The sequence below is a fragment of the Stenella coeruleoalba genome (genome assembly GCF_951394435.1).
Source record: "Stenella coeruleoalba genome assembly, chromosome: 13".
Lineage (NCBI taxonomy): Eukaryota > Metazoa > Chordata > Mammalia > Artiodactyla > Delphinidae > Stenella > Stenella coeruleoalba.
Genome location: NC_137159.1, coordinates 74699840 through 74724708, shown reverse-complemented (window position 1 = coordinate 74724708; position 24869 = coordinate 74699840). Strand labels below are relative to the sequence as shown.

At 59.1% G+C, this 24869-nt stretch overlaps 1 protein-coding gene across 2 annotated transcripts in view; it reads right to left on the bottom strand.

Annotated features, from left to right (window-relative positions):
• Positions 1 to 24869, bottom strand: part of HS1BP3 (HCLS1 binding protein 3) — a 53225-nt gene that overhangs the window by 16239 nt on the left and 12117 nt on the right. Inside the window, exons 3-7 of one of the 2 annotated variants that reach the window (XM_079940100.1) lie at positions 23259 to 23466; positions 20877 to 21096; positions 9078 to 9241; positions 7535 to 7670; positions 1211 to 3548 (exon numbers count right to left, since the gene is read on the bottom strand). In XM_079940100.1, coding sequence (XP_079796226.1) covers positions 3284 to 3548; positions 7535 to 7670; positions 9078 to 9241; positions 20877 to 21096; positions 23259 to 23466 — 993 coding nt within the window. In that variant the 3' untranslated portion in view covers positions 1211 to 3283. Of the gene's footprint in view, positions 1 to 1210; positions 3549 to 7534; positions 7671 to 9077; positions 9242 to 20876; positions 21097 to 23258; positions 23467 to 24869 lie in introns of those variants that run through there. The other variant, XM_079940101.1, reaches the window with a different exon arrangement.

The following is a 24869-nucleotide window of genomic DNA, read 5'->3' as shown; positions in this document are numbered from 1 at the left end:
TCTGGGTGGCCTTCAACCCAAAGGCCCGGCAGCACTGGGGGTGCCTGCTGCCCAGCCAGGCCCACCATCCAAGCGCCGTGTTGGTAGCTCTTCTCCCTTCTCCCGTCCGCAGGCTATGCTCACCTGGGCAGCTGGTGAGCTGGAGAGCCGAACGTGACCTTCCACGCCGGGTCTCCCCAGAGACAAAGGAAAGCCTACCACCACACGGACTGTATCGACGACACCAAGCTGGCAGCTGGGCATGAGGCCCACAGGGCCCCCCAATCACCTGGACCTCTGCTGCCTCATCTGCGTCTGCTGTGAGGGCTTGAGCCTCGGGCCAGCCCCAGAGCACACAGAGGCAGGCTGGGCTCCGGACTTGTGGCACTGATACGATCACGGGACACCAGATGTGGAAGGGTGGGTTCCCCCAGCAGAGCTCGCCTCCCGGCCCGGCCGGCACAGATACTAGGATGGGGACTTTCCAGGAGAAGTGGCTGGAGTTCCCGGCTTCCTGAGAGGAAAAATGGGGGATGGGAGCGGGGCCCCCAGAGCAGCCGGCACATCCTGTCCACGGGGCTCACACAGCTGCAAAACAAACAAACGCTGCCCTCAGTGAACCTCACTTTCCTTCCACGGTGAACTCTCCGCTGCAGGCTTGTGGGCTGCGTGGTCCTTCTCAGAACGACCCAACTGCTTGTCCTTGGGAGCCAAGACCCCCATCTGAGCTTAGCTGTGAGCTCCAAAGCCGAGTGGTGAGGGAGGCCGGCGTGGGCTCGCAGACTGCCCTGCACGGGGCTCCCGGGGACCCATTTCTAGCGCTCTGGGGGATGTCGGCTTGCAGAGCCGTCTGCTAAGAACCTCTGGGTCCCGGGCAGGAAGCAGCATCTCAGAATCTGACCCTGGCAGGAGAGTGGAGGCTAGGACGGGTTTGGAAGCAGATGGACGGGTTTATTCGGTGGCGCTGTCTTGTGTCAAAGCTGAAAGGACCTCGAGGCCAGTTCAAGCCTAGACCAGTCCCTACCCTGAGGAGACAGAAGTGAGGTCTGGAGAGGGAAAAAGTCCTCTTTCCAAACAGGTCCTGGCTGAGCAGTTACTGACGGATGACCCCACCAGGCCGGGGCCTCTGGCCCCTCTGCCTCAGTTCACACAGTGGAATCCTCCCTCTGCCTTCGCCCTGGCCCATCCAGAAGCAGCCTGGGAGGCCTGGCATACCCCAGGTCCTTCGAGGGAAGCGCCCCTTGTTGAGCCCCATCAGCCCGGGGCTGTAAAGACAGTGCCCCACACTGTCCCCCATCAGCCCGGGGTCAGAAAAGGTCGCCACTAACAAATGCGGGAATGAGCCACCGACACGGACTTTATTGGATGACTGGAGGTCACAGATCGGCTGGTGGGTCACAGACCTGCGGCGCCGTGGAGCATCAGTATCTCTGCTGAGGTGTCCGAGTGCCAGGCTGCCAGGGAGGAGGCCGGGCTAGCAGTGGGCGAAGCCACACCGGAGTGGCAGCTTCCGCCTGTGGCCCCCCACGGGCACCTGCCAGCTGCACCCTCTCCCCTATGTCGCACACTGGGGGAGGGAGGGCGCGGCCCAGAGGAGAGAACAGGGAGGAGAGAGAGGCCACGGAAGCCCATCGCCTCACCACCTGCTCCTTCCTTCGGAGGCCTTCCTGCAGTCGGCAAGAGCGCGGACCCCGGCGTGGCGTGCGGGTGTGAAGGCCTGGCGGCGAAAAAGAAGAGGGGCAGCTTGTGCTGGGGGCTGAGGCTGTCCCGGAGCCAGCTCCGGGCCCCAGGGAGGCTGCCCTCGGGGCCCAGATAAGGCAGAGGGGGAGGAGGAACTAGGCTCTCAGTCCCCAGAGCCGCCTATTTCCTCTCACGCTGGCACCAGTGGAGGGGAAGGGGGACGTGAGACGCGGGACAAACCAGACTGAGTGCTCCCTCCCGCCCTGCAGGTCCTGGCACTGGGCAGCGGGTGCTAGAGACTCTGAGGGCAGCAAACACCGGCCTGGCTCCGGCAGAATCCCTGAGGGATCAGGGTTGGCTCCTGGCCCCGATGGGGAACGGCCTGGGGTCCTCATCCCAAATCCTCCTTCCAATCCTCTCTGTCGAGCAGCACAACCCAAGGGACAACAGCGGCTGCATTTTCTTAAAAACTCTGTGTTTCCTTAAAAACTAATTCTGAACATGAAGACTGTATCAAAAACAACAACAACAAAAGAGGCATTCTTTGCTGCATTAAACATGCACCATGCTCAGACCCGTATGCCGGGGCAAGGGGGTCGGGGAGAAGTCGAAGGCACTGGCCCTGCCCGGCACAGGGCTCCTTCTCCCGGGAAGGAGGCTCCCACTGGGGGAAGGCCAGTGAGCAAATCCAGACCCTGAGGACAGGGAAGGCCTGGCAGCACCCACCGCTGGACACGACGGGGCCTTCAAGTAGCGGCCGAAGAGCATCCAGCCCAGGCCGTGAGAAGGAGGGGCACCTCAGCCACAGCGTCCCTGAAGGATGCAGGGACACCTGTGCTCAAAGCTGTAACGGCGGACATCGGCCCTATGGCCAGAGGCCCAAGGAGGCCGTGGTCTGGCCAGGCCTTCCCTAGGAAAGGAAGAGAGAGGAAGACATGGGGATTGTCAGGCCATCTACACACCAGAGGCAGGGCTGGGCCTGACGTTTCCCTTGAGCTCCGACACTTGGGAAGGCACCGTGCTTAGCACCTGGTAACCGGAGGTGGCTGGGCCACCCCACCTAGCCAGGCTCTCCTGGGCACCCACTCAGCATCCCTCTACTGGGGACCCTGCCAGGGCCTGCAAGCCTCCAGGAGTCATGGTGACTAGAGATTCCCACCCAAACCCCAGGTTGGCCAAGCCCTCCCTCCCGTGCTGGGGCTGGCAGAGCCGGTGGGCACGTGCTGGGGCTGGCAGAGACGGTGGGCACAAGTGGGCACAAAGTTTCCCGCCCCGAGTGGAGCCTCCCTGGCCCCCCGCGCTCCCAGTCTCATGACATCCTGGGGACTGGGCTCCTGGTTAGCAAGGCATCCCCACAGGCTCTCCCCTCCACATCCACATGGCTGAGACAACTTAGGCTCCACTTCCTATAGTGACCTTGCTCTCTGCATCTTGCAGGATTCCATGAACCCACAGGGCTGAGGAAAAGGAAAAAGGCAGTACAGGGGTCCTATGACCCGGCTTCCACCCTCCCTCCCTTGGGAATAGAGGTTCTGGCCCTACAGGTCCAAGTCTGCACCTCACTACGTGCCCCTCCACAGGAGAGAGTCTGCTGGCTCAGGAAGAGCACAGGGCTTGGGGGCGGTCAGAAGAGGCTGGGGGCAGCCTGGCCAGGCGCGTCGTGGTCCCGGATGTACTGTAAGATGTCCGTCTCGTCCATGGCTTGGATCTGCTGCTGCTGCTTCTGCTGCCTGGCCACAGCCTCAGATGAACCCGCCCTGGGGGGAACAGCTGGCTTTCTGAGTAGCGCTGGCTTAGCCGCCACTGGAGGCTTGGGCTGGGGCTGGGGCTGAAGCTGGGGTTTGGACTCAGCCCCCAGGTTCAGAATCTGGTCCAAGTCCTCTTCGACTCTAGAGAACCAGAGGGAGAAGCCCTGAGCACAATCTCCTGCAAAAGGGACAAGGTGCCCCCTGCCAAGGCAGGCACCCCTGCAGGGCACTGGGCTCGGTCCCCCCGCCTCCCAGCCTCGCCCTTCCACCCATCCGCCCCCGGGGAGGAACTGAGGGGCAGGGCTCTCCTTCCCTGCAACCCCGCAGCCCAGCGCGAGCAGAGCCGGCCCCTTGGCAGCCTCTGCAGGACTGCTTTTCGGGTGACCCCACTCCAGACAAGCTGGCTCCTTTAGGTGACTTCTCCCTCAACCCTTCAAGAAATAACAGTAACAGCTGCCACATACAGAGCTCCTGCTCTGGGCCACGCACTTTAGACCCATGACCTTTTGCTATCCTCAACAACCCTTGGGGAGGTACAGCGCTATCTTCACCCTGCAGATGCGGACGCTCAAGTCCTAGGAGGCCGAGCCACCTGCCTGAGGTGAAAGCATGTGGCCGGCCTGAGTTGGAACCAGTAAGTCTGACTTGAGATGCTGGGCTCTCATCCAGGCCAAGTTCAGCCAGAGAAAGAATGAATGAGGGGCTCTAAGCCATCGTTGGGTGGGGTCTGCCGGCCCACAGTGTCCCCTGGTGGGCCACCCGGGCATTCGTTAGACACGGCCCACCGAGGGCTGAAGCCGGCCTCGGCCATCACCCACCAAGACTCCGCCACGCCCCGAACCTGACAGCCTGTTGGTGGAACTGAAGGCCGAAGCAGTGTGACGGTCACTCAGGATCAGCCCAAGTCCTGGACAGCAGGAAAGAAAGGCAGCCCCGCTCTGCCCTCTGCCCGAGGGAGCTGTTGCTGCCAGCTCCTTGTACAAGGACTCAACTCCTGCAGACCAGATGCACAGCGAAAAGACCCAATCAACCCACCCCCCGACCTGCCCACCCAATCAACGTTGGGCTGGGTACCTACCACGGCCGGCCTTCTCCGCATCCGTTAATTCATTGAGTAATCACAAGACACTGTCTGGTAGCAGATGTTAGCTCCATTTTACAGATGTGAAAACTGGGGCACAGAAAGATAAAGGGCCTGGCCTGGGGCCCACAGCTAGCTGGGGACAGGGGAAGGAGGGCAGAGGCGCTGCAGGCAGAAGACCGGGGGGCCTCGCGCAGGCCACTTGGCCTCTCCAAGCTTTGGTTTCCCATCTGCCAAATGGCAACAGCGGCATCACCCCACAGGGTTACAACCCCGTGTACAGAGACACGCAGTGTGGCAGGCAGAGTGCGGTTCCCTCCCTCATCCTGCTACTCCTTCAGTGGCCTCAGCCCACCCCACCTGCCTGGGCCTCCGTCTCCCTAACTGTGAACGGGCTCCAGCTCAGACAGCAGCACGGCTGAGTAAAGGCAGGAGCAGAGGGGAGGCACCTCTGGCCAGAACAACTCCCGGCACCACGGGGCCTGGCAGAGGTCTACATGAGGGTGGAGGTGCCCTTCCCGGGAAGGGCTGCCTGCCAGGTAGCAGCTACTGAAGGGGCAGTGGGTCACCCTGCCTGCTTCCTCGGTCAGCCTCCTGTGATGTGGCATAGGCCCCAAGGGGAGAATTCAGAGCCTCGCACGGATGGCAGAGAAGTGAGCAAAAGGTGTCCCTCCAGACCCGGAGGGACTGGCCCAAGCCAGGCCTTGAAAGAGTGAGTTCCAGGCAATCCCAGGAGGCATCACCCCGGGACAGGCTCCTCTTGGCAAGTTCAGCTCAGCTGTGTCCCCGCTCCCTCCAAGTGCTGCCCTTCCTTGAGCCCCCCTGGGGCAGGTGCTGGCTTGTCCTGCATCCTCCACTGGAGGCTGGGTACCCAGGAAAAGCTCTGGGGGACTGAAATCCTCAAACAGGGGCCCTTAGGGAAATAAAGCAGCAGCTAAAAGCTTGTGTCGGAGTTCAGGATTTATACTGCTTGGCAAAGCAATGACTCTTTGGAGCGAATCAGGAGCTGGATTTGCTCTGAGGCAGAAGGTGGGGCAGTCACACCCGGGATACAGGTGGCCACACAGCATCTCTTGCCAAGCACCCTATTTCCAACTGGGCTCCCTGAGTCACGGGTAAAAACAGGTCGCACTGACACAAGGTCCAGCTCCCCTCCCTTCCAGGCCCTGCAGGTGTGAGGTCAACCACCGAGGCCACTCCTCTTCCCCAGGTCTCTGCAGAACTTGACTAAAGACCAAAACTGGGGCCCCAGAGCAAGAGGGAACGGGGGTTTCTCAGCCTCCAAACCCGGCTCAAGCGCCCCTCCGTGCTGCCTCAGGATGGGATGGCAGATGCCAGTGGTGGAATGAAGGGGTGATGAAAGCACTGATGGATGGATGAATATTAGAAAGTTTATCATAAGGAAGCCCGGTTACCACCTGCATAGTCCCAGGACACACACAAAGAAAACAAAATACGGTTCCTGCTCTCAAGAGGGTAATTCCTTCTTTACCAGATGTCTGGCAGAGCAAAGGCAGGGTCACAGGACTCACATTCTCTAAGGCAGTGACTGCCAGAGAGCCCTGTGGGATGTAGGAGGCCTTACAAAGGAAAGGGTCCCAGGGACCAACCGGAACGTGAAATGCTGCGTTGGCATCGCCCTTGAGCCACGCGTGCCCACACACTAAAGGCTTGGAAAGTCCTGCTTAACCCGGACATCTGGCCACAGAAAGCGTTTGAAGGTAACACCTTTCAGACCCCCCAAACCGGCGTTCCGCAGAACATGGGCTGGAAAGTTCCAGTGTAATGGATTTAGTATAAACGATGCCCAAAGGTCCCACTGGGTCTGCCCCGCTAGGACATGCTGAGTCCTGGCAACGGGGCTGACCTGCTTCCCTGGGCCTCAGCGTCACCCCGAAGCACATAACAACAGTCCCAGCTTCTCCCAGGGAGTACTGCTGCCTGGGTGTCAGCGGTGAGGACGCAGGATGAGCGTGAACAGCTGCCAGGGGCCGTGGGGAGATGTAATGGCAAGGAGCCGTCGCTGTGACTCAGGCTCGCCGGGCACTCGGAAGGCTAACAGCCCGCGGTTGCTAACGAGGGGGGGTGGTGACAGCCTCCCGGGATCGCATGTCCAGCGCCACGTAACTCTTCCTGGAAAGAGAGAGCTCAGAGTCCCGTAGACGGCCAGGCTCGGCCTGCCTCCTGGGGACATAGATGATGCGACGCAGAGACGCACAGTGCCCAGCGTGCTGAGGAAGCAGCGGCACGAGCAGAAGCCCAGGGAGAGCCTGCCGGCCCCGGGGTGGGAGGCGGAGCTGCCAGTCTCTCCTCCTCCAAGCGCTCAGAGTCCTGGAAGGGTGGGACGACGGGACACAGGCAGGCTGACCTGGGTCTCAATCCCCGCCTGTCACCTGGGAGCTGGGGGCCTTGGGCTAGTCACCTCTCCCACCCTCCATTTTCCGTAAAAAGGAGAAAATAGCACCTACGTGGAGGGTGAGGGTGGGAGGCGGTGCTGCCTGAGGATTAAATAAGATAACATGTAAAGAGCCCAGCATACTGCTTGACACACGGCACACCCCTCGCGGCGGTCAGGTATGCACATGTTCTGTCAATCAACCTCCACGTAACAGGCTAAGCCTCGCTCTCCCCTCCATACGGCCTGCCGATGGGTACCGGCCACTGCCCAGAACGTCTGCACTTTGCCCCCCCCGACGTGCGCTGCGTGCTACCAAGTCAGTTTTATGTATCTGTTCCCAAACCTTTGATGCCAGTTACACTTGCTCGTGCAATTACATAATTCATTCTTTACACACCCTATTTGTATACACGCAGTCCTGTCTTTCTAGAATCTGATGAGCTGCTGACAGCCCCCCACCCGACCCTTTCATCGCACCCCACTTGCTGCCTCCTGGTCAGCCCCCACCCACAGGCTCCTGCCTCTGATGGGTCGGGATTCCCTCCCTCGGAGCCCAAGGATGGTGAAGTGCTCCCAGACTGGATGGGTCCCTGGCTCTGTCCAGGCCACTCTCAGACCTGGTAGAGCAGCACTGGGGACAGATGGTACCTGAACAGCTCCTCGGAGGCCTCCCTGCAGCCTGGGCGGGACGTGGGTCCTCCACCCCCGTGGGCAGCTGGCAGCAGTAAGGGGTCACCCAGGGGGACGGCTCCACCGAGGTCAGGATCGTCAAACAGCTTCAGGGCTGCGGAGGAGGAAGCAGCAGAGGGGTCAGAAGAAGTCCTAGCCTGTCCTCGGCTGCCTGCGGGGTGCAGGGTGGAGAGGGTCTGGCCCAACCTCCTGGCACAGCCAGGACAGAGGAAGCAATATTGTCACTTCGGTCTGCAAGGCAGATTGCGGAAGTACCAGAGGAACGGGGCCACGTGGGGCAAGAGACATGTGCTCACGGGGGCCTGCGGCCCTGGCCCCCGCCTCCCTCCACGCTGGGCCAGAGCCACCTGATGGCACTCCTCCCGGTTTCAAGTCCTTGCGGCCTCCCCACTGCTTTTAGGAGGAAACAGCCTCTTCAGCTCACACCCCGGGCTCCCCATGGCCCCGGCCAGCCCCCAGGACTGCACCTCAGTCTTCCTACAAGCGCTCACTGAGCGCCAACCACCGGCCCGGGGCTGCCAGCTCTGGGATGCAGTGGTGAGCAGACACGGCTCTGACCACAGCCTCTGCCTTCGAGGAGCCGGGGTCTACTCCCCACCCTCTCGCCGTCTCCACCGCTCAACGCTGCCCTTCGTGAAAGGTAACTGCAGCTTCTCCGCCTGGAATGTGCTTCGTCAGCAGCCCTGGCAAACTCCGCTGACCTTTCAGGATCCAGCTCAGGTACAGTTCCTCCACCTGACCCTCACCCAGGAAGCCTTCCCTGGGGTCCCCACAGGCACGGACGTCCTGCTAAGACCTGTTACAGGCCCAGGCTAGCCTCTAATGGTCAGGAGATGTCCCTGACCTCCCTCAGGGAGGCCCTGAGGCCAGAACTGTGATTCACTCATCCAGGTGTTCTCGGCCCCAGCACAGTGCCTGGCCGTCAGTGGGCGCCTGGTGCAGGCTGAATTAATGGGTGACATCAGTTCCCTACCCTGGATGCAAACGCGGGCGGGGATAGGAAGGGTCAGAACAGGCACGAGTGCGGAAGTCCCAGGGCTGCTCAGCTTCCCTGTTCCAGCTCTGCACTGGACCCTCCCTCGGGGTCTCTGCAGGGGACACAGAGCCTCTTGTTAGACTCCAAGTCATGCAGAGCCCCAGCAGGCCGGAGGCAGGCCAGCGTCCACTCTCCACCAGGTGCCCACATCTGGCTGCAGAGGTAACAAAGGCACTTCTACACCAGTCATGACCCACACTTTTCAAAGCAGCAAAGAAAACTACTCTTTGCTTCTGAGGGATGATTAGAATAAACATACAGCCCTGGAACGTTCCAGGCTATGGGGACACAAGGTGTGAGACTAGATTTCTCCAGCAGAAAATCTCTCCACTGACTGCATCTGCATCGTGTTAACACATGAGCCGTCCTGCTCATGTGTGGTGGGTCCAAAGCCACTCGCAAAGCTTGGCTGGGTCACCCGGGAGACACCGAGAGTGAAAGGAACACCCCCGGGGCTCTACTTACAGTCCCTGGGGGGCGCGTCCTCTGCGGGGCTCCGGGGAGAGGGCTTCCTGCCCGGGCCAAAGAGCCCCTCGTCGGGGTCCACCTCCTCATCAAAGATGGAGAGACAGGGCGAGGGTTTGGGCTTCACGGCCACTTCCTCCGGGCGTTTCTTGGGCTTCTTGGAGCTGGGGAATCACAGACAGAATTCGAGGTTAGCACCTCTCACAAGAGCCCTGCCGGCCAGCCACACAGGCACCGGGCAGGCTTGAGCCGGTGTCGCGTAGGAGCTTTCCAAGGAGCGACAGTGAGCTGGGGACGCGCCGCTACGGAAGCGGCCCAGCCCTGCGCCCAGGGAACGGCCGCTGTGGGGTGTGTGGCAGGCAGGAGGCTGTCCGGACTACACGACTGACTGCAGACGACTCCAGCCCTGAAGGGCCAGCAGGACAGGCCACAGGCCACAGGCCACAGGCCGTGCCCTCCTTCCGGAGCTGCGAGGCCACACCACCTCAGCACCCCGGGGGCCAGGCTCATCACAGAGCCACCGACAGCCGCTCGGACACAGGGATGGACGCACGTGAGGCTGCACACCTCAGGGCCTGGACCCAGGGGAGAACAGAAGGCAGCCTTGGGCAATGCTCCCTTGTTTCCACCCACACATCCCCCCTTCCCTTGAGTGGTCTAACCTCCGTCGTTCCAGAAAACACTTCAGTCCCACTGAGCCAGCATCGCCTCCTTCGGGAAACCCCTCTGGCTACTCAGAGCCCCAGTCACCTCTGCACCCCTCGGGTGCCTTTGCGTCTCATTCATCGACTGGCCAAGGTCCTGCTTTGGGCCAGACACTGCTGCGGGAAACCAGGAGGGGACTCGGGGAAGCTTCGGGCCCCGGGAGGGCTTTATTTCCCGATCCGGGTGGTGGTTACACAGCGGACATGGCAGCCTTCAGGGAGCTGAAGACCGCAGATCTACACACGTCACTGGAAGGTATAGCGCCAGGAAATAAACAAACCTGGTTTTATTTTAACAAGGTGATCCAACCCCTGCTGGTGGTGCCTAAATTAGCCATTTTAAGGTTCCTGCAAACAACAGAAATAAGCTTCTGACCGGAAGTGGGGCTTCCGTGCGCCTGTCTGCCTGGAGGGCCGTTCCACTGGACCGAGGCCACCAGCTGAGCTCATGCGGGCGATACTGTGCAGTCAAACTGCGCTGATACCACCGTAAACAAGGCACAGATTAACCAGCAGCAGAGAAACAGCAGCAGGGCGGCCCTGGGCGTAGGAGGCCAGGGCGCTCAGAGATGGCTGTTCCCACGGTCTGGATTTAGATGTCTGCTAGAATTTCAGTCTCCCGGTGGAGGTGGGGAGAAGCTAGGAAAGGTGAGGCTGCACCTGCTGGAAGGCCGCGGGACCAACACTCCTCGGCACTCAGGGCCGAGGCCCCAGCGGGAAGATCTCTCTCAGCAGACGAGGAAACGGTGGTTCAAGAAGCTGGGTGTCTGCTCAAGGCCACACGGCAGGCAGGGCCAGGGACTCAATGGCCGCACCCCAGTCCCTGCACTTTTCTCCATCTCGGGCACAAGCCAGATGGGCTCAGGCCACAGGCCACCAGGGCCACACCTCCGCTGTGGTGTCATCCCCAGGCCCTGCCTGTGGTGCTGGGCAAGGTGAAGGGAGCCTGGGCTCCTCCAGAAACTTCATCTGCGCTTCCTTACACGTCTTAAGGAGTCAGGGAGTCCTGCTTTTCCTGGGATGTCTTCCCCTTCTGCCTCACAGACCAGGCAGAGCCAGCGCTGCTCTAATGACCCCTAGTAAGCGGGTACCGACGAGGCCCTGGCCTTCGGGGCAGGCCAGCTGGAGATGGCCACAGCCAGTCGAGACCCGCTGAATGAGAACCCCAGCGGCAGGCGCCGGGAGCCGCTTGTGTCCCTGTGGGCTCTGATGACCGGCCGTGTTTGGGAGCCACTGGACCAGCCAGGGGCCTGCGGGCTCCGTCCCACAGGCTGCCCCTCAATTACCCGTCGCAGCCGCCCTTTGCCTGGCTGTGCCTCTGCACCCGGCAGGGGCTGCAGCAGTGAAGGGCGGGGAGCCCCCAGCAGGGAGCTCGCAGCCAGCGTCCGCATGTCCACCCTGCTCGGAACCGGAACCGGCAGCTCTGAAACCACCCATGGGGAAGGCACACACACATCCTCCCCAGCAGACTGGCCCCCTGGGGCAGGGGCTGGGGGCTTTCCACCGACCAGAAATCAGAGGCAGCACAGAGAGAAGGGAGGGTCTGAAGAACAAAGGAAGTGAACGGACAGACGTGATTAATTATCTCTGGAGGAGCCAGGCAGAGATTTCAACGATTTCCCTTCTTGCACCTACTTCTGGTTCGGAGAGCACAAATTAGGCCTGGCTTTCCTGCTATGTGAGTTTTCCTCTCAAATCCGATGAATGTTCCTGTTTTTCTCCCTGGAGACATTTTTTATCTTCTGTGTCTCGAACTGAAATAAAGCGACTCTACAGCCCATGGGGCTGCTCAGTCAGGCACCATCTGAACCCCACCCCGTTCCTCCTGGGCCATCCTCCGTCTCCCCGACTACCCCCGACCCGTCTCCAGGGGAGACAAAGAAGAAGAAGAAACACGGAGCTTTGATGGCCGAAAGCCCCAGGGTCCTGTCCTGGTTAGCCCCAAATTCTGGGGACTCAGTAGTGTGCCTGGTCCAGAGCAGACACTCAATAAATATTAGACGAAAGAACAGATGGATGGAGGGGCGGCGCAAGGATGGACAGACAGACAGACGGATGGGGGGAAAGGGAGTGAAGAGAGAGGGGCGGCCAGCATCATCTCAGAAAGAGGCCTTCCACCCCACGGCTCCTCCTCCAGGGATCTCGCAGGCACCCCAGCTGGTCTCTCCAGCAGCCCCTCGGCCCTCCTGTAAGAAAAGCTCATCCTTTCACTCGGAGTGACTTCTATGTGCCAGCGCTTGGGAAGTACCTCCCACGGGCAAGAACCTGTGCTGGGTGATGAGGGCACAGAGGTGAGGAAGACCTGGCGCTGTCCCCAGAAGCTCACAGCCGAGCAGGGTCACAGACATACACCCGTCATCGCCACACAGGGCACTCATTCTGTGATAGCCGGAGCCCCGAGGAAGGAGCCAACCCAGCCCGAGGGCTTCCTAGGGGAGGTGGCGTAGAGGAGGGCAGTGACCTGTGGGGCTGAGGGCAGAAGACTGACACGGGCAGAGAGACCCTCAATCTGTGAGGGGCTGCGGGACTGGGCACCACCGGGAACCCAGTTCCCAATGGAAGCTTTGCTCCTGGTCCCTGGAGGAACAACCAGGGCCCGGACTGGGGAAAATGAGAGCAGGGAGGCCGTCAGAAGGCAAAGTGCTGATAAATGTGGACTGCTGAAGTGACCCGTGGGCAGAAGGGACAAGTTTAGGATGGTGCCAGATTCTGACTCAGGGACAGGACAGGCATTTCAATGTCAGGTGAGTCACTCTGACTCCAAGCCCGTTCCCTCCCCTCCCTCACACATCGTGTGAACGTGGACTCAGACTGCACACACGGCTACGGTCCTGGCGCCCCCTCTGTCCCCCCTCAGCTCCTTTCCACCCGCATCCACCCGGGTGCCCGCAGGACACACCACCCAGTTCTGCTGTGCCCGCCACCAGCACACCCTCTGCACGGAGTCATAAAGGATGCCCCCCCTTCTCCCTCCTCCAAAGGAAGGCTGGTACGATCAGACTCCTGTCACCAGGGATGGGGCAACTGAGCATCAAACAGTGGGGTCTGCAATGGACGGAACCGCAGCTGCCGACCTTGTGCGGGTTCCCGCACAGCACGGGTTGCAGGAGGTCGAGGGTGGGGGGCGGTGGGGGGAGGTCCCTGGACGGGTGCAGGCACATGGAACCATGCTCCTGCAGTGCACACGCGTGTGCACGCACAGACGTCAGCTTTCCTGCTGTGTGTGCCTGATAGAAGACAGATGTCCAGGCCAGGCCACATCCTGCAGGCGGGCGGGGAGCGCGCATGAGTGACAGGCGGCAGGTGCCACAGCTGACAGCTCTGATAGGCCAAGGAGCGGCCCTGCTCCACGGGGCTCAGGCGGCTCTGGTGACAGGGACTGACATGAGAACGTCCTCCCCTCCGGCCACCCAGGGGGCTTGTGTCAGTGTTCCCGGATGCACCTGCCCCTGTGACAGATCCCCGATGGGGACCAAGGGCCAAGGTCCTGAGTGCACTTGAGTTGCAGAGGCATCTCCTAGACTAACCAGAAGACGGTGGATCCTTCTGAAGCCAAGACTCACAGACAACATGACTGTTACCTTCAGAGCCAGGGTGATACTAAATCAGACACGGAAATCAACTCTTTTCCAAGCGTGTAACGTTCCTGCTTCAAAATACAGCACTTTTCACTTTTTAATCTTAAATTCACTTTCTTTTTTTTTTCCCATTAGTGAAAATTCTCCGAGTGCCAGTAAATGAACTTGTGATGTTCATTCCAGGACAATGTGATTTGCAGCAGCGCTAGGCAACGGGCTTCCGCCGCGACCCGATCACAGGAGTCGCGCCAATCATGGAGGACAGGCGTTCACCCTGTGGGCCCACACCAGCCTCGCTGGGCCAGGGGATTCAGGAAAGCACCGGAGGAAGGGTGAGCAGGGTTGGGAAAGCTGTGCTCCAGGCAGAGAGAAGACCCCTGTGAAAACGCTGAGGTGGGAAGGGCTTGGTATGTTCAAGTGCCCAACAACTGGACGGCAGGTGCATGGAGGGAGGAGGGGGAGGGTCTGAGGGGAAGTCGGGCCACATCCCGCAGGGCCAGGGATGGGGGCATTATGACCGGTCTGAGGGAGGACACACTGGAGGGGGATGCAGGAGAACCTGTGTACCACCCCAGGCCAGTCATTTCACTCTCTGAGTGTCTCCTTATCTGTTCAGTGGGAACAAGGAATGATCTGGAAGGTGCAAAGTGGAGCCTGTACGCTGCTGGGCAAAGCAGAGGCCCGTGATCACAGGCGCTGCTTGAGGACGTCTAGCTCACATTGTGTTTCGTCCCAACTGCCTCCATTCTGGGCTCTACAAAGTAAACCGGCCAGTCCAGGTAGCTGCCCTGGACGCCCATCATTTGCTCCTTTCCCACAAGTCACACCCTCAGCAGCCCCAGCCTGACTCTCCAGGCCGCTGGGCACCCTCCCCGCCCCGCGAGGGACCAGGACCTCAGGGACCTCTCTCTCTTCTCAGCTTGTGGGGGATGACATTTCTCCTTCTCTGCACAGGGGCGGCCAAACGTTGCCCCTCACCCACCACGGCAGCAGCACCAAGAAACCAGGGCGGCCCAGCTGAAGGGGCTCTGCCACCCCCGGCTTGAAAACAAAACTCCCAACCCTGATCACACCCACGGTGGCCCCGACAGACCGTATGAACAAACAGGCAACCGCCAGGCCAGATATAAACAGAACCCGCAACCTGCAGCCACCGGCCCAGGAAGCCCCACCGCAGTCTCTGCAGCTATGGCCCCAGTGGCCAAGCCTTGATCGGTAACTGCCAGCTTCCCTCGTCTTCACCCTGCTTCCCGCTTATTAGGCCCAGCGACAGAGGCAAATATGCTCCCCCAAGCAAACACGCAGGCTGCAGGCCGCCCCACTTCTGGTTAGGCCTCTGGCTTTCGCATGCCAATAGTCTGCAGTCAGGCAGACCCGAGCCTTCCCCTTCTGCCACCAGAAATCTTTCCCGCTCCCCGCCTGCCTGTGAGTCTCTGCCCAAACGCAGGTGATGGTGGCTAAGTCCCCTGCTATGGCCTGCTCTGAATAAGTGGCCTTTGCGTGTTCTCATCTGGGCGGTCTTCGTTTATTCCAATACCCCCAACGACACTCCAAACGCTGACGTGACCAGTGGACGCTGGTGGTCCTTGCGGCGAAGAACACCCATCCCCTACATCACCCGCCATGGAGAGCAAATGGACCGGGGCGGTGAAGTGGGCACCCGGCACAGGTGGGCGTCTCGGTCTGGGGGTGATGGGGTAAGTCCTGGGCCAGGAGTCAAGAGGACGCAGCTCCCGCTTGGACCACGCCCCAGACCGTGTGATCCTGGAGGGGCTCCTCAATTATAACCACAAAGACGCTGGAGGGGAGGCAAAGGCCCTTGTGTGCACAACACACGAGGCCGATATCTGCATGACAACAGGAAATGGAAAAGCTGCCTTTTCCATTTCAATTGTGTACTTTAAACACCCAAGGGTTTTTTCAGAGCAAAGTAAACCTCAAATAGTGTTAACATCATACAAAGGAAATTTCCTGTACTTCATCCCGTTTTACCCTTACAATCACTGGGCCTGGACTTTAATTTACAAAGAGAGAAACTGTGGCTTTTGAGAAGTTCAGCAACCCACCCAGGGCCCACCGGCTGCTAAGTGGCAGAGCCGGGACTTGAACCTGGGACAGTCAGCCGCTAGCCCTGCTCTGGGGTGACCACACATCTTAGGCTTTCCTGCTTTTCCATCCAGTGGCCTTCAAACCACGCTCAGGGGCCCTGGCCTTCTGCAAAGCTGCCCAGGGCCGCCACCGAGGTGGGCTGAGGCTGAGGGGCAGAGATCCAGTCCCCACTCCTGTCCCAACCCGGCCAACTTTACTTCTGTCTGTTTCATATATCAGGGTCCTGTATGAGATTTCTCTAGAACCAAAGCGTCTTGCTACTCAGTTAGAAAAGTGGAAGGCACTGTTCCATGTGTTTGTCCCTGACACTTCTATTCACTCAGGACAGACTCTGTGCACTGCCGTGGATGGGGAAACCCATGCCTGTAGGGGGTGCTGTGGTCACCCCTAACGGTAGCTGATGCTGCAGTCACCGTGACAGCTCTAGGGTGAGACGAAGGGGCCCACTGTGCCCCCTGCACGCTCCTTGTTTGGACCCAGGACGGCCGAGGCTAAGTGCTGTGCGTGGAGGTACAGCGCGAGGCCGCCAGCCCTGGCTCACAGCCCCGAGAGCGATAGGAAGAACGGCCCTCCAGCAGGAGACCAGAGAGGGAGACCCGAGAGACAGTGGTGGGCCGGGGGCTGACAGTAACAGGAAAGGCCTCCCCGAGCCCGCCTACTGGAACCCCTGTGAGTGGCAGAGACTGGCGGCTGGTGCACCTGCTCTCTGCATCACTGTCCTCCTGCTTCTCCCAGACTTCTGCTGAGCTCGGTTTGGGGGGCTCCTCAAGCAGGAATTTGCCTGTGGAGCGTGCCAAGAGCTCGTTAAAACACAGGTTCTTGGGCCCCGTCCAGGTTCGAGGGAGCCTGAGGTGGAACCTGCATTTCTAACCAGCTCCAGGTGGTGCAGAATTCCCGGCCGGGCTCTGCTCTCCTAGGCGGGGGCTGGAACCCTAAAGGGGCCGTAAGCCCAAAAGGGACAGCCGGGATACTTAGCAAGAGGCGTCCGAGGAGGAGCAGCTCCTGGGGCCCCTCGTGAGGCGGGGTGAGGCCAAGCTGTCCCTGCAGAGCTCCTGTCCTTGGGGGTCGCCTCGCTTCTCTATCTTGGAAACGGTGGTGAGGCGATGGCTGACCTTATTGTGGTAATCATTTCACACTACGTAGGTGCATCGCGTCATCACATGGTGAACCTTAACCTTACACACGTCACATGGCAATTTTATCTCAATAAAGCTGGCGGGAAAATAAGTAAATCTTGGGTTAGTAGATCTGGGGGCACCTGGCAGCGTGCCGGAAGTCTTCAGAACCACAGAATGATCCCAGAGTAGCAGTTCCATCCGAATAAAGGAAGCGAGGTATTTTTATACTAAAACACATACGGTTATTTTAGGAAAGATATAGCAAAATCTGTATAAATATTTATGACAAAACACATGATTCACGTTCCAGAGAAACGTCCAGCTTCACCACTTGAGGCCACGGCACAGGGCCCCGGGTGCTGGCTCCCCCTCCTTGGAGCAGACAGCAGGAAGCCCAGTCTTACAGGAAAGCGTGATCCTGCAGGAGCCAGCCTGCCCCTTGGGAAGCTGAGGGTCCTCAGGGACCTGGGGCCTGGAGGTTGCGGAGCTCCCTGGACACTGGGGGAAGAGGAGGGGGCAGCGGGCCTTGTGGATGGGCAGGGTTTGGAAAAGCAGGGAGGACTTCCCAACACAGGGGAATTAAGTCCTTAAAGACCCCTTCACTGGAGAGGCACAACCAAGACCCCCAGCAGAAGCTTTTAGGACCTTGCTCTGGGTCAGGTGACTGGGGGGAAAGTTCTTTCATTGCCTGTAATAGCAAAAACCTATGGCAAACACCACAGTGTCCCCCAGCGGGGGCCTGGGAATGCCATTTACAGCACATCGGCCTGGGGCTAGCACCAAGTTAAGAATGTACAAGTCTATTTACTGATCCGGGAAAACCCAGTGTGTAAGCTGAAAAAAAGCGAATTATGGAATGGCGCACGTAACGCAGTTCCATTTCGGTAGTAAAACGTGAATATCCAAAAGTGTACACCTTTCATGATGAAAGGGCTTTTAGCGGTGTTTGCAATATTTCTACACTAATCATACATCATTTCAGTTACAATTTAAAATGTTCCTCGCAGAGTATTTCCAGCAGAAGGCAAAACTATTATGGGAGAACTTCACCTTTCTCAGGACTGTGAAGTCTCTAAAATAGAAAGTTAAACATGAAAACTGTGTTCCGCATGGAAACCGATCGTGAGGACATTAAGTGCAAGAGCGGAGTGTAAAAAGGCATGTGTACTATGTCTGCAGTTACATGGACTGGCCGGGACAGGGACACACAAAAATTCCGAAAAGAGGAGCGTGGCAGCGTGGGATTTGGAGGCGGTGAGGGCTTTGTCTATCCTGAGGCACTTTCTAAGCATGCAGCAGTGCGTCCTTCCCTAATCAAAACCAGGTTTTACAGACAAAGGAAAGCCAGGCTTTGTGCCGTGGCCCCCACCCGTCCAGCAACCCCACAGTGGAGAAACAGCGCCCCGGCGCGGCCACGGCAGGAAGGGCCAGCGCCTGCCGCCTGGAAACGTGGCCGCTTGGGGAAGGCCGGCATCCGGCCCAGATGGGCGCTCAGGGAGGTGGGGGGCTGGGAGAGCAAGGATGCCGCAGCCGCAGCCGCAGCCGCAGAGGAACTGAGGGCACAGGATGGAGAAATATGCAGGCCAAGCCTAAGTCTCCTGCAAAGAACAGAATGTTCCTCACCAGAGGGTCGGGTAGGCAGCCTTGTACAAAGAAGTCAACAGGCCCACCTGGGTGTCCCACGAGAGGCCAAGGGGACACCCTCACTTCAAGGGAGGGCCCTGCCACACACAAGGCACTAGCCAAGTCCCCGCGCAACTCTGTCCTCAATTTTCCCATCTCTGAAGGGGGTATAATCCTAGGGCCCTGCCTGCCTCCCAATCTGCTGGGAGACTGGGATCCGGGGACAGGGCAGGGAGGTGACACCAAGTCCTGACTGCCATCTGGGGCTGGATGAATTTGGATGAGCTACTGGACTCCAAATGTCAGCTTCCTCACACACAGAACGAGCCCGACGCCAGAACCCGCCTCCTAGGGCACCATTTCCCAAACCAGACCCACGGTGGATATGGAAAGCAATTTGGTTGAGTCATGACCCTTAAAAAAAAAAAGAAATAGAATAGAAAATATCTATTCATGTAAATGCTAATCAGTTCCTGGCATTTAATAAACTCTCAGAAAATGTTAGTTGTTATTATTCCCAGTGGAGACGACAGCACTGACTATTGTCACATCGGTATTAAAAGAAAGACCGGCAGAAGGTCAAAAGCCTCCGGGATCCCTTTTAGGTGCTCAGCTCTCCTCGGATTCAGAAAGGAGGCCCCCCGAGTGCAGAGCTGGGGATGGTGCTGGGGCGCAGGGGGTCCCCAGACAGCCAGCACCTCACCCAACCATCTGCTACTGGAGTAAGCAGGGAATTAAAGGCGGCCCTTGCCAACCCCAAAGAGCGTTTTCCTACCCAAAAAAGGAGCTGCTTTGCTAAGCACGTCCTTTAGCCAGAGGCTGGCACAAACCACGCAAGCCCATAGCAGTCTGGCAGCAAGTAACATTTGGTTACTCAGAATAACAGAGAGGCTGAGTTCAAACAAATACAGCCCAACAAGGCCCTCGGGTCGCACAAGGCTGATAACGAGCGGCTATTACGAACTTCTCCCGACATAACCTCGCAGTCACTCCCACAGGCCGCTGACCCCCTCCTAGGACAAGGCCAGCGGGGGTGGGAGGTGCTGGAAGGGCCTGACACCTGGCACCAAGGAGCGGCAGGACCTCCGGCTCCGGCCCCCCGTCTCCCCGAGCGCCTGGGATCTTTCCCAAGTCTGACTCCTCGTCCCCTCCAGGCTGGTCTCACGTCGACCCTGCAGCCACATGTCCTCATGTGCCCACCCTCACACACCCCACTAGGAGAGGAAGGCCTGCGGGTGGTGGGCAGTGCTCTCTCGACTGTATTTTTCACGCTGTTTAAGTTGAACTTGTCCCTGCCTGATTTCTCTTTGGCTCTAATTTCTTTCTGGAACAGGACCTGCGAGACAGGCAGAGAGAATGTCACTGGGTCTGTGGTCTGTCCACCTCTGCAGAGGTGGTGGGGCAGAACGATGGGGCCGTGACGTCTAACTCACTTAATTTTCATGAGAGCCGCAAAAGATGGGTGCTATCATTATCCTGCTTTCCTTGCAGAAAACTGAAGGAAAGGGGTAAATTGCCGGGATTCTGGTCCAGGGAGTCTGGCTCCGCAGTCCAGGACAGGACCCTGAGCTCGGTTGGAACCCCAGTACCATTAGCCACCAAGCCGCCTGACCTCGGGCAAGGCACCTGGCCTCTGCAGACGTCAGTTTCTTTAATCTGTCCAATGGCATACTAACAGCTGTATGCGGGGCAGGCTGTCAATGAGACACAGTAGACAAAGTGCAAAGTACAATGCCAGGCGCGTATTAGGTGCTCAAGATCAGCAGTTCCCACCTTGTTTCTTGCTCATTCGGGCCAAGAAGTGAGGGTCCTGGGAGGCGGGCTGCGTCTGTCGGGCTCCCCCTCATCTCCTTCTGGTCGGGAGGTCCTGCCCAACGCCTCAGCCTGTGCCCATCGGAGGGGCCTGGGGAGCCTGGGGTCTGGCTCTCCGGTCTCATCTAGCCTGCAGCCCCTCCCCCAGCTCAGGGTGCTCTCCCAGTGGGGGCTCAGGAGCAGCTCACTGATTGGCTAAAGGCAGGCAGAGGGACAGGAAAGGAGAAGGAACAGGAAGGTGACAGAATCAGGACACCAAGGGGCCATCAAGACCACAGCTAGTTGCCTCTTCTTCTCCGGTGTACGTGTGTGTGTACGTGTGTGTGCAAGTGTGCGCGTGTAAAGGGGACACAGTTTACCCTGGGGCTCACTCTACCTCCTTCCATCACAGTCAGCAGCTTAGGGGTCACCAGTCCCCCCAAGCCTTACAACCACCTTGGGGAGGCAGGGCCAAGGTACACAGCCCTGTCCCCAGAGCAGCGGGACACGGCCCAGGGAGCTCCAGTCACGCATCACGAGTCACAGGCTGTCAGCAACGAGCTGGACTGAGAACCCAGGCCTCCTGGGGTGCTGAACTGCCAGGGGTGGGGGCAGCCCTGCCTGGTCTCAGTGCAGAACTGGGGGGTGGGGGGCCACGCTGTGAGCAGGGAGGGGCAGGAGATACCTGGGCTGAGCCCCAAAGACCCAGGTGATGTTGGGACGAGCAGAGAGCCAGTTCCCTGAGTACCAGGCCCCTAGGGGCAATAACCCAGGGATACCGGTTTTCTCAGACTCCCAGGAGGGAGGGAGGAGCCTGGAGAAAGACAGACCAGACCGGGGGGGGGGGGGGGGGGGCACCCAGAAGAGGAGACGTACCGCATGATGCCCAGAGGGTCCAGGGCCTCCTCTGCCTCGTCCTCTGAGGACTTCCCTGCATCCTGGCCCTTCTGGTCCAGCGTGGGGAGACCCTCACCCTCCACTCGATCCTGCTGCTGGAAGAAGTCGAAAGCATCCCCGTCGTCCCCCCCTTGGCTGTCTGTGTCCAGGACAGAGAAATCTCTGCTGCTGAGATCCGCAGCCCCGGGGGATCTGGTACCTGTGGAGGGAGACAGAGAGGGCACCTGACACCCACCGCCGGGGGGACGCGAGGAAGCACTTCCCGGCGCGCAAGCTCCAGTGCCAGCACCCGAGGCTGGGGGCTTCCTGCAGCGTCCTGGGACCAGGATGGTGGGTCTGGATGGGGGTAGCAAAGCCTGGGGTGGAGAAGACAGAGGGACAGAGGGAGCAGTTCCTGAACCTCTGCAGCCCAGGGCCTGTTGGGACGACAGGCTACAGTCCACGGGCTGATGGCAGAAGCCAGCCAGTGTACGTGGGTTCCCACAGAACAGTTCCAGAAATGCTTTGCAGTTGCGGAGCCCATCGGGGAGCTCTGCCAACCACGGTTGGAGACTTGCTCCGAGGGTCTGGGTGATTAGACTAGGAACTCAGTGACTGCTCCGCGAGCACATGGAAGATTCGAGAACGCACTGTGATGGCTTCACTACGAACTGGCTTACATAAGCGCTTCTCAAAGTGTGGTCCATAGGCGGGTGTCCACAACAAGGTAACTACAGAAAGGCGGAGCAAGCATCCAGAAACTTCCACAGTACCTTGGAATGCTGTTTGTGACATACTGGGAATGAAAAAGTTAGTCCTTCCCCACAATGGTTTGAGAAGCGTGGGTTTACACTACTTGTTTATCTCTATCTAAGTAGTTTACTGAATAGTGTATTTTTGATAGCAGTTACTTACAAAGTATATGACCCTGTGGGTAAAGAAGCCACCTATATGCCCCAGAGTGCCTGGCACATAGGATGTGATATGTATGCTGACACAGTATGTAGAACTGAGTGACAATGACTATGTTGCATTATATTATGCTCTGTTGTTTTATTAGGACAAATGTAAAAATCCCATTCAAAATCTCATGAACCGTCAATTTCATGGAATAAGCATCATGTAATAAAAAGTTTTACAGGTACAGATTCATTTAAATATGGCAAAAATCCCACGTGAGAGATCCTATCTGTTCCTCCATCTTACAGATAAGGAAACTGAGGCACGGAGAGGCTAGGAAAGTCAGACCATCCTATCCTGCTTCCCCGTAACACAGAGGGCCAGGAGATGGGGAGTTTCTTCCAGCTACGGATAGGCTGGGGCCCCCTTCCTACAGTCAACGCAGACCCAGAGAGAGGCAAAGGGCGGAGGGCTGTGACCTCAGTAAACAGGAGGGCCGGAGAGACCCCAGCCCGAAGACCCTTGTGGGGGGCGTGGGAAAGGAGAGAAGAAAACCGGTGCTGCAGTCTCACCAGGCTCGGCTTTCCGTGCGCTCACCCGTTCCACTTTTATTTCCCCACATTGTTTTTTTTCAAAATTGGTTTATTTCCTGTTAATTTTCTTCTAAAAAATTCCCATCTGTCTTGGGAAACTAGGAGATTCACGGTACTCGGGAAAAGAGTTAAATGCGGTGAGTGCCCCGCACCCCCGGATGGGAGCCCTCCCCGCGCTCCCCCTGCCCCGGGGTGTTGGCGCAGGACGGGGACACGCCCGCAGCGTTCTGAGTCCAGTAGGTGTGAGTGGGGGTGAGACGTTAGCCATCGCTTCTACAGCGCCTCCTGTGTGGCGAGCTCTGCACATGTGACTCTCACCAGCACCTGTTAGCCGGGCGACTCCCATCCGACAGACAGGACTAGCGGGAAGACAGGAGGCCGCAGGACCTGGACTGCAAGTGCTCGAGGTTCCCATCACTGGGTGGGAGGGGCTGCCTGGAGCCACGCTCCAAACCTCTCGGTGAGGGGTACCAGCTGAGCGAGGTGTCCCCAGGGACCAGGGCACCAGCCTGGCTGTGGGAGCACAGCCTTCTCCAGACTTTGCAGGCCCCCAGGCCTGGCTGGTGGGAGGCGGAGGCGTGTGTACGGGTGGGGGGAGCTCTGGAGGGGGCTGGCTAGGCGGGGAGTGGCTGGGCTTAGACTACGGAGAAGGGCCCTGGGTGAGCCCCATCCAGCACCCAGATGGTCAGTCCTCCAGGGCTGGGTCCCAGGCCTCTTCCACCCACCACCCCGGCCCAAGCACGGCAGTGAGGCCCATGGGCCTCAACAGCCTGGCTGAAGCTTCTGGGCTGCAGGGGGTATGTGGACCCCCCTCCCGCCAAGCCAGGGCAGGGAGGCCTAGTTCTGGGCCAGCAGAGACCTCAGGAATTTGAGAAAGAGCCTCCCGTACCTAAGAATTCTAGCAGCTCAGGGCTGCCTGCCAACTCAGCATCCTTCGAGACGCAGCGCAGGATCTCATCGAACATGGCTCTCCTCTCCCGGATGTCACACTCCCCAACAAAGAGCACCTTCCTGGGGAGCGGGGGAAGGCTGGCCGCTGGGTAACGACTGCTGAGTTTCTGGTAAAACTCCTCGATGTCACTGTACTTTCTGGAGACCTGGAATGAGAGGAGCATGTGGTTCCCTGAGTGAAGAGGGGAAGGAGAGAAGGCCGCTCTTCCGGCCCCAACAGAGGTCCCGAGGGCGCCGGGCTCTTGGGAGAGTCCTCCCCTAGGACCGGCCCCAGGAGGCTGTGCCTCCCTCGGGACCCTCCGCCCAGCTCCCTGCCTCAGGCTCCACTTCCTAGGCCTCCTGGTCAACGCTGGGTGCTAATCCTGAAAGTCCTAGCGGCCCAAAGGAAAGATGCAATCGTGGCAGGTTCCAGGCACCATCACAGGTCTGGGTAGAGACACTTGATACAGAGACCTGGCCTGCAGGTGGCCGTGACTTATACCTCCATTCTGGGCCTTCAGTGCATTAGCAGGGTGACCTCACGGTCTGGCCGTTGTTAGGTCATCTTCCTGCAACAACGGGTCAGCGTCTTGCAGGGTCATTATCCTGTGAACTAGCAGCTGCCTCTGACAAGGCCACACCTTACAGTGCGCAGGTGGTGGAGAACCAGACACTGCAAAGCTGGTTTCTGGCCCTGGTGCCAGCCAGAAGCCCACTGCACACCAGGACCCTGGGGAAGCTGGCCAGGGGGTCCGCTGGAAGGTGGTCCTCGGCCGTCAGAGTCATCCTGGGGTACCTGGCTTCCTGCAGAGCTAAGGGCTGCCTGCTACGGCCTCTCCATCTTTCCCCAGAACTCCCGCCGCAGCTTAGGGCTCGTCCACTCACTGTCAAGCTCTTGCTGTGCGTTTACTCTGTATGAGCACACAGTGTGGTCTCTGCCCCCGAGGCTCCAGGCCTCCAGTTAAGGGAGCAGCGGTAGCACAGCGCGTCGATGCCATCACTGTGGTCTATATAAGCCAACACAGGCGCTCAGAGAAGAGTCACTCGCTCCACGCCACGCCCCACCTACAGCCCAGCGTCCTCCCTTGTCTTAGACTCCTCTGTGCTCTCCCCGCACGTTTGGCCAGTCTCCCTAACTCCTCCGTGGGAGCATCGATTACGAAGACAGATATTCCCACTTCTCCCAAGCCAGGGCCATGCACACAGCACACCAATGAAGCACTGGTGTAGCTGATGGGCTGTGAGGCGTCTGCACGCGTTCAGACAAGGGACACCTGGCAGTCCCATCGCACAGCTCTGCTGGAGCACGCGGCATCACCCTCAGAGCCCCCAGCCCGTGAGGGTTCCAGATGCTGGCAGGTGGCTGGGGCACTGGGGGACTTCAGGAACCCCCCCTGGGGAGTTATCTGGGACAGGGGACTGTGGCCTGCAGTTGTCAACACAGAGCCTTGCTCGGGAGCTTTCCTGAGAACAGCTCTCAAGGAAAGGTAAGAGCGTCCTTTCACAAAAGTGACGCAGGCTCCCAACTCCTAGTGGTCCCGAGAACCCGAGACTCCACCAGGTGGGGACG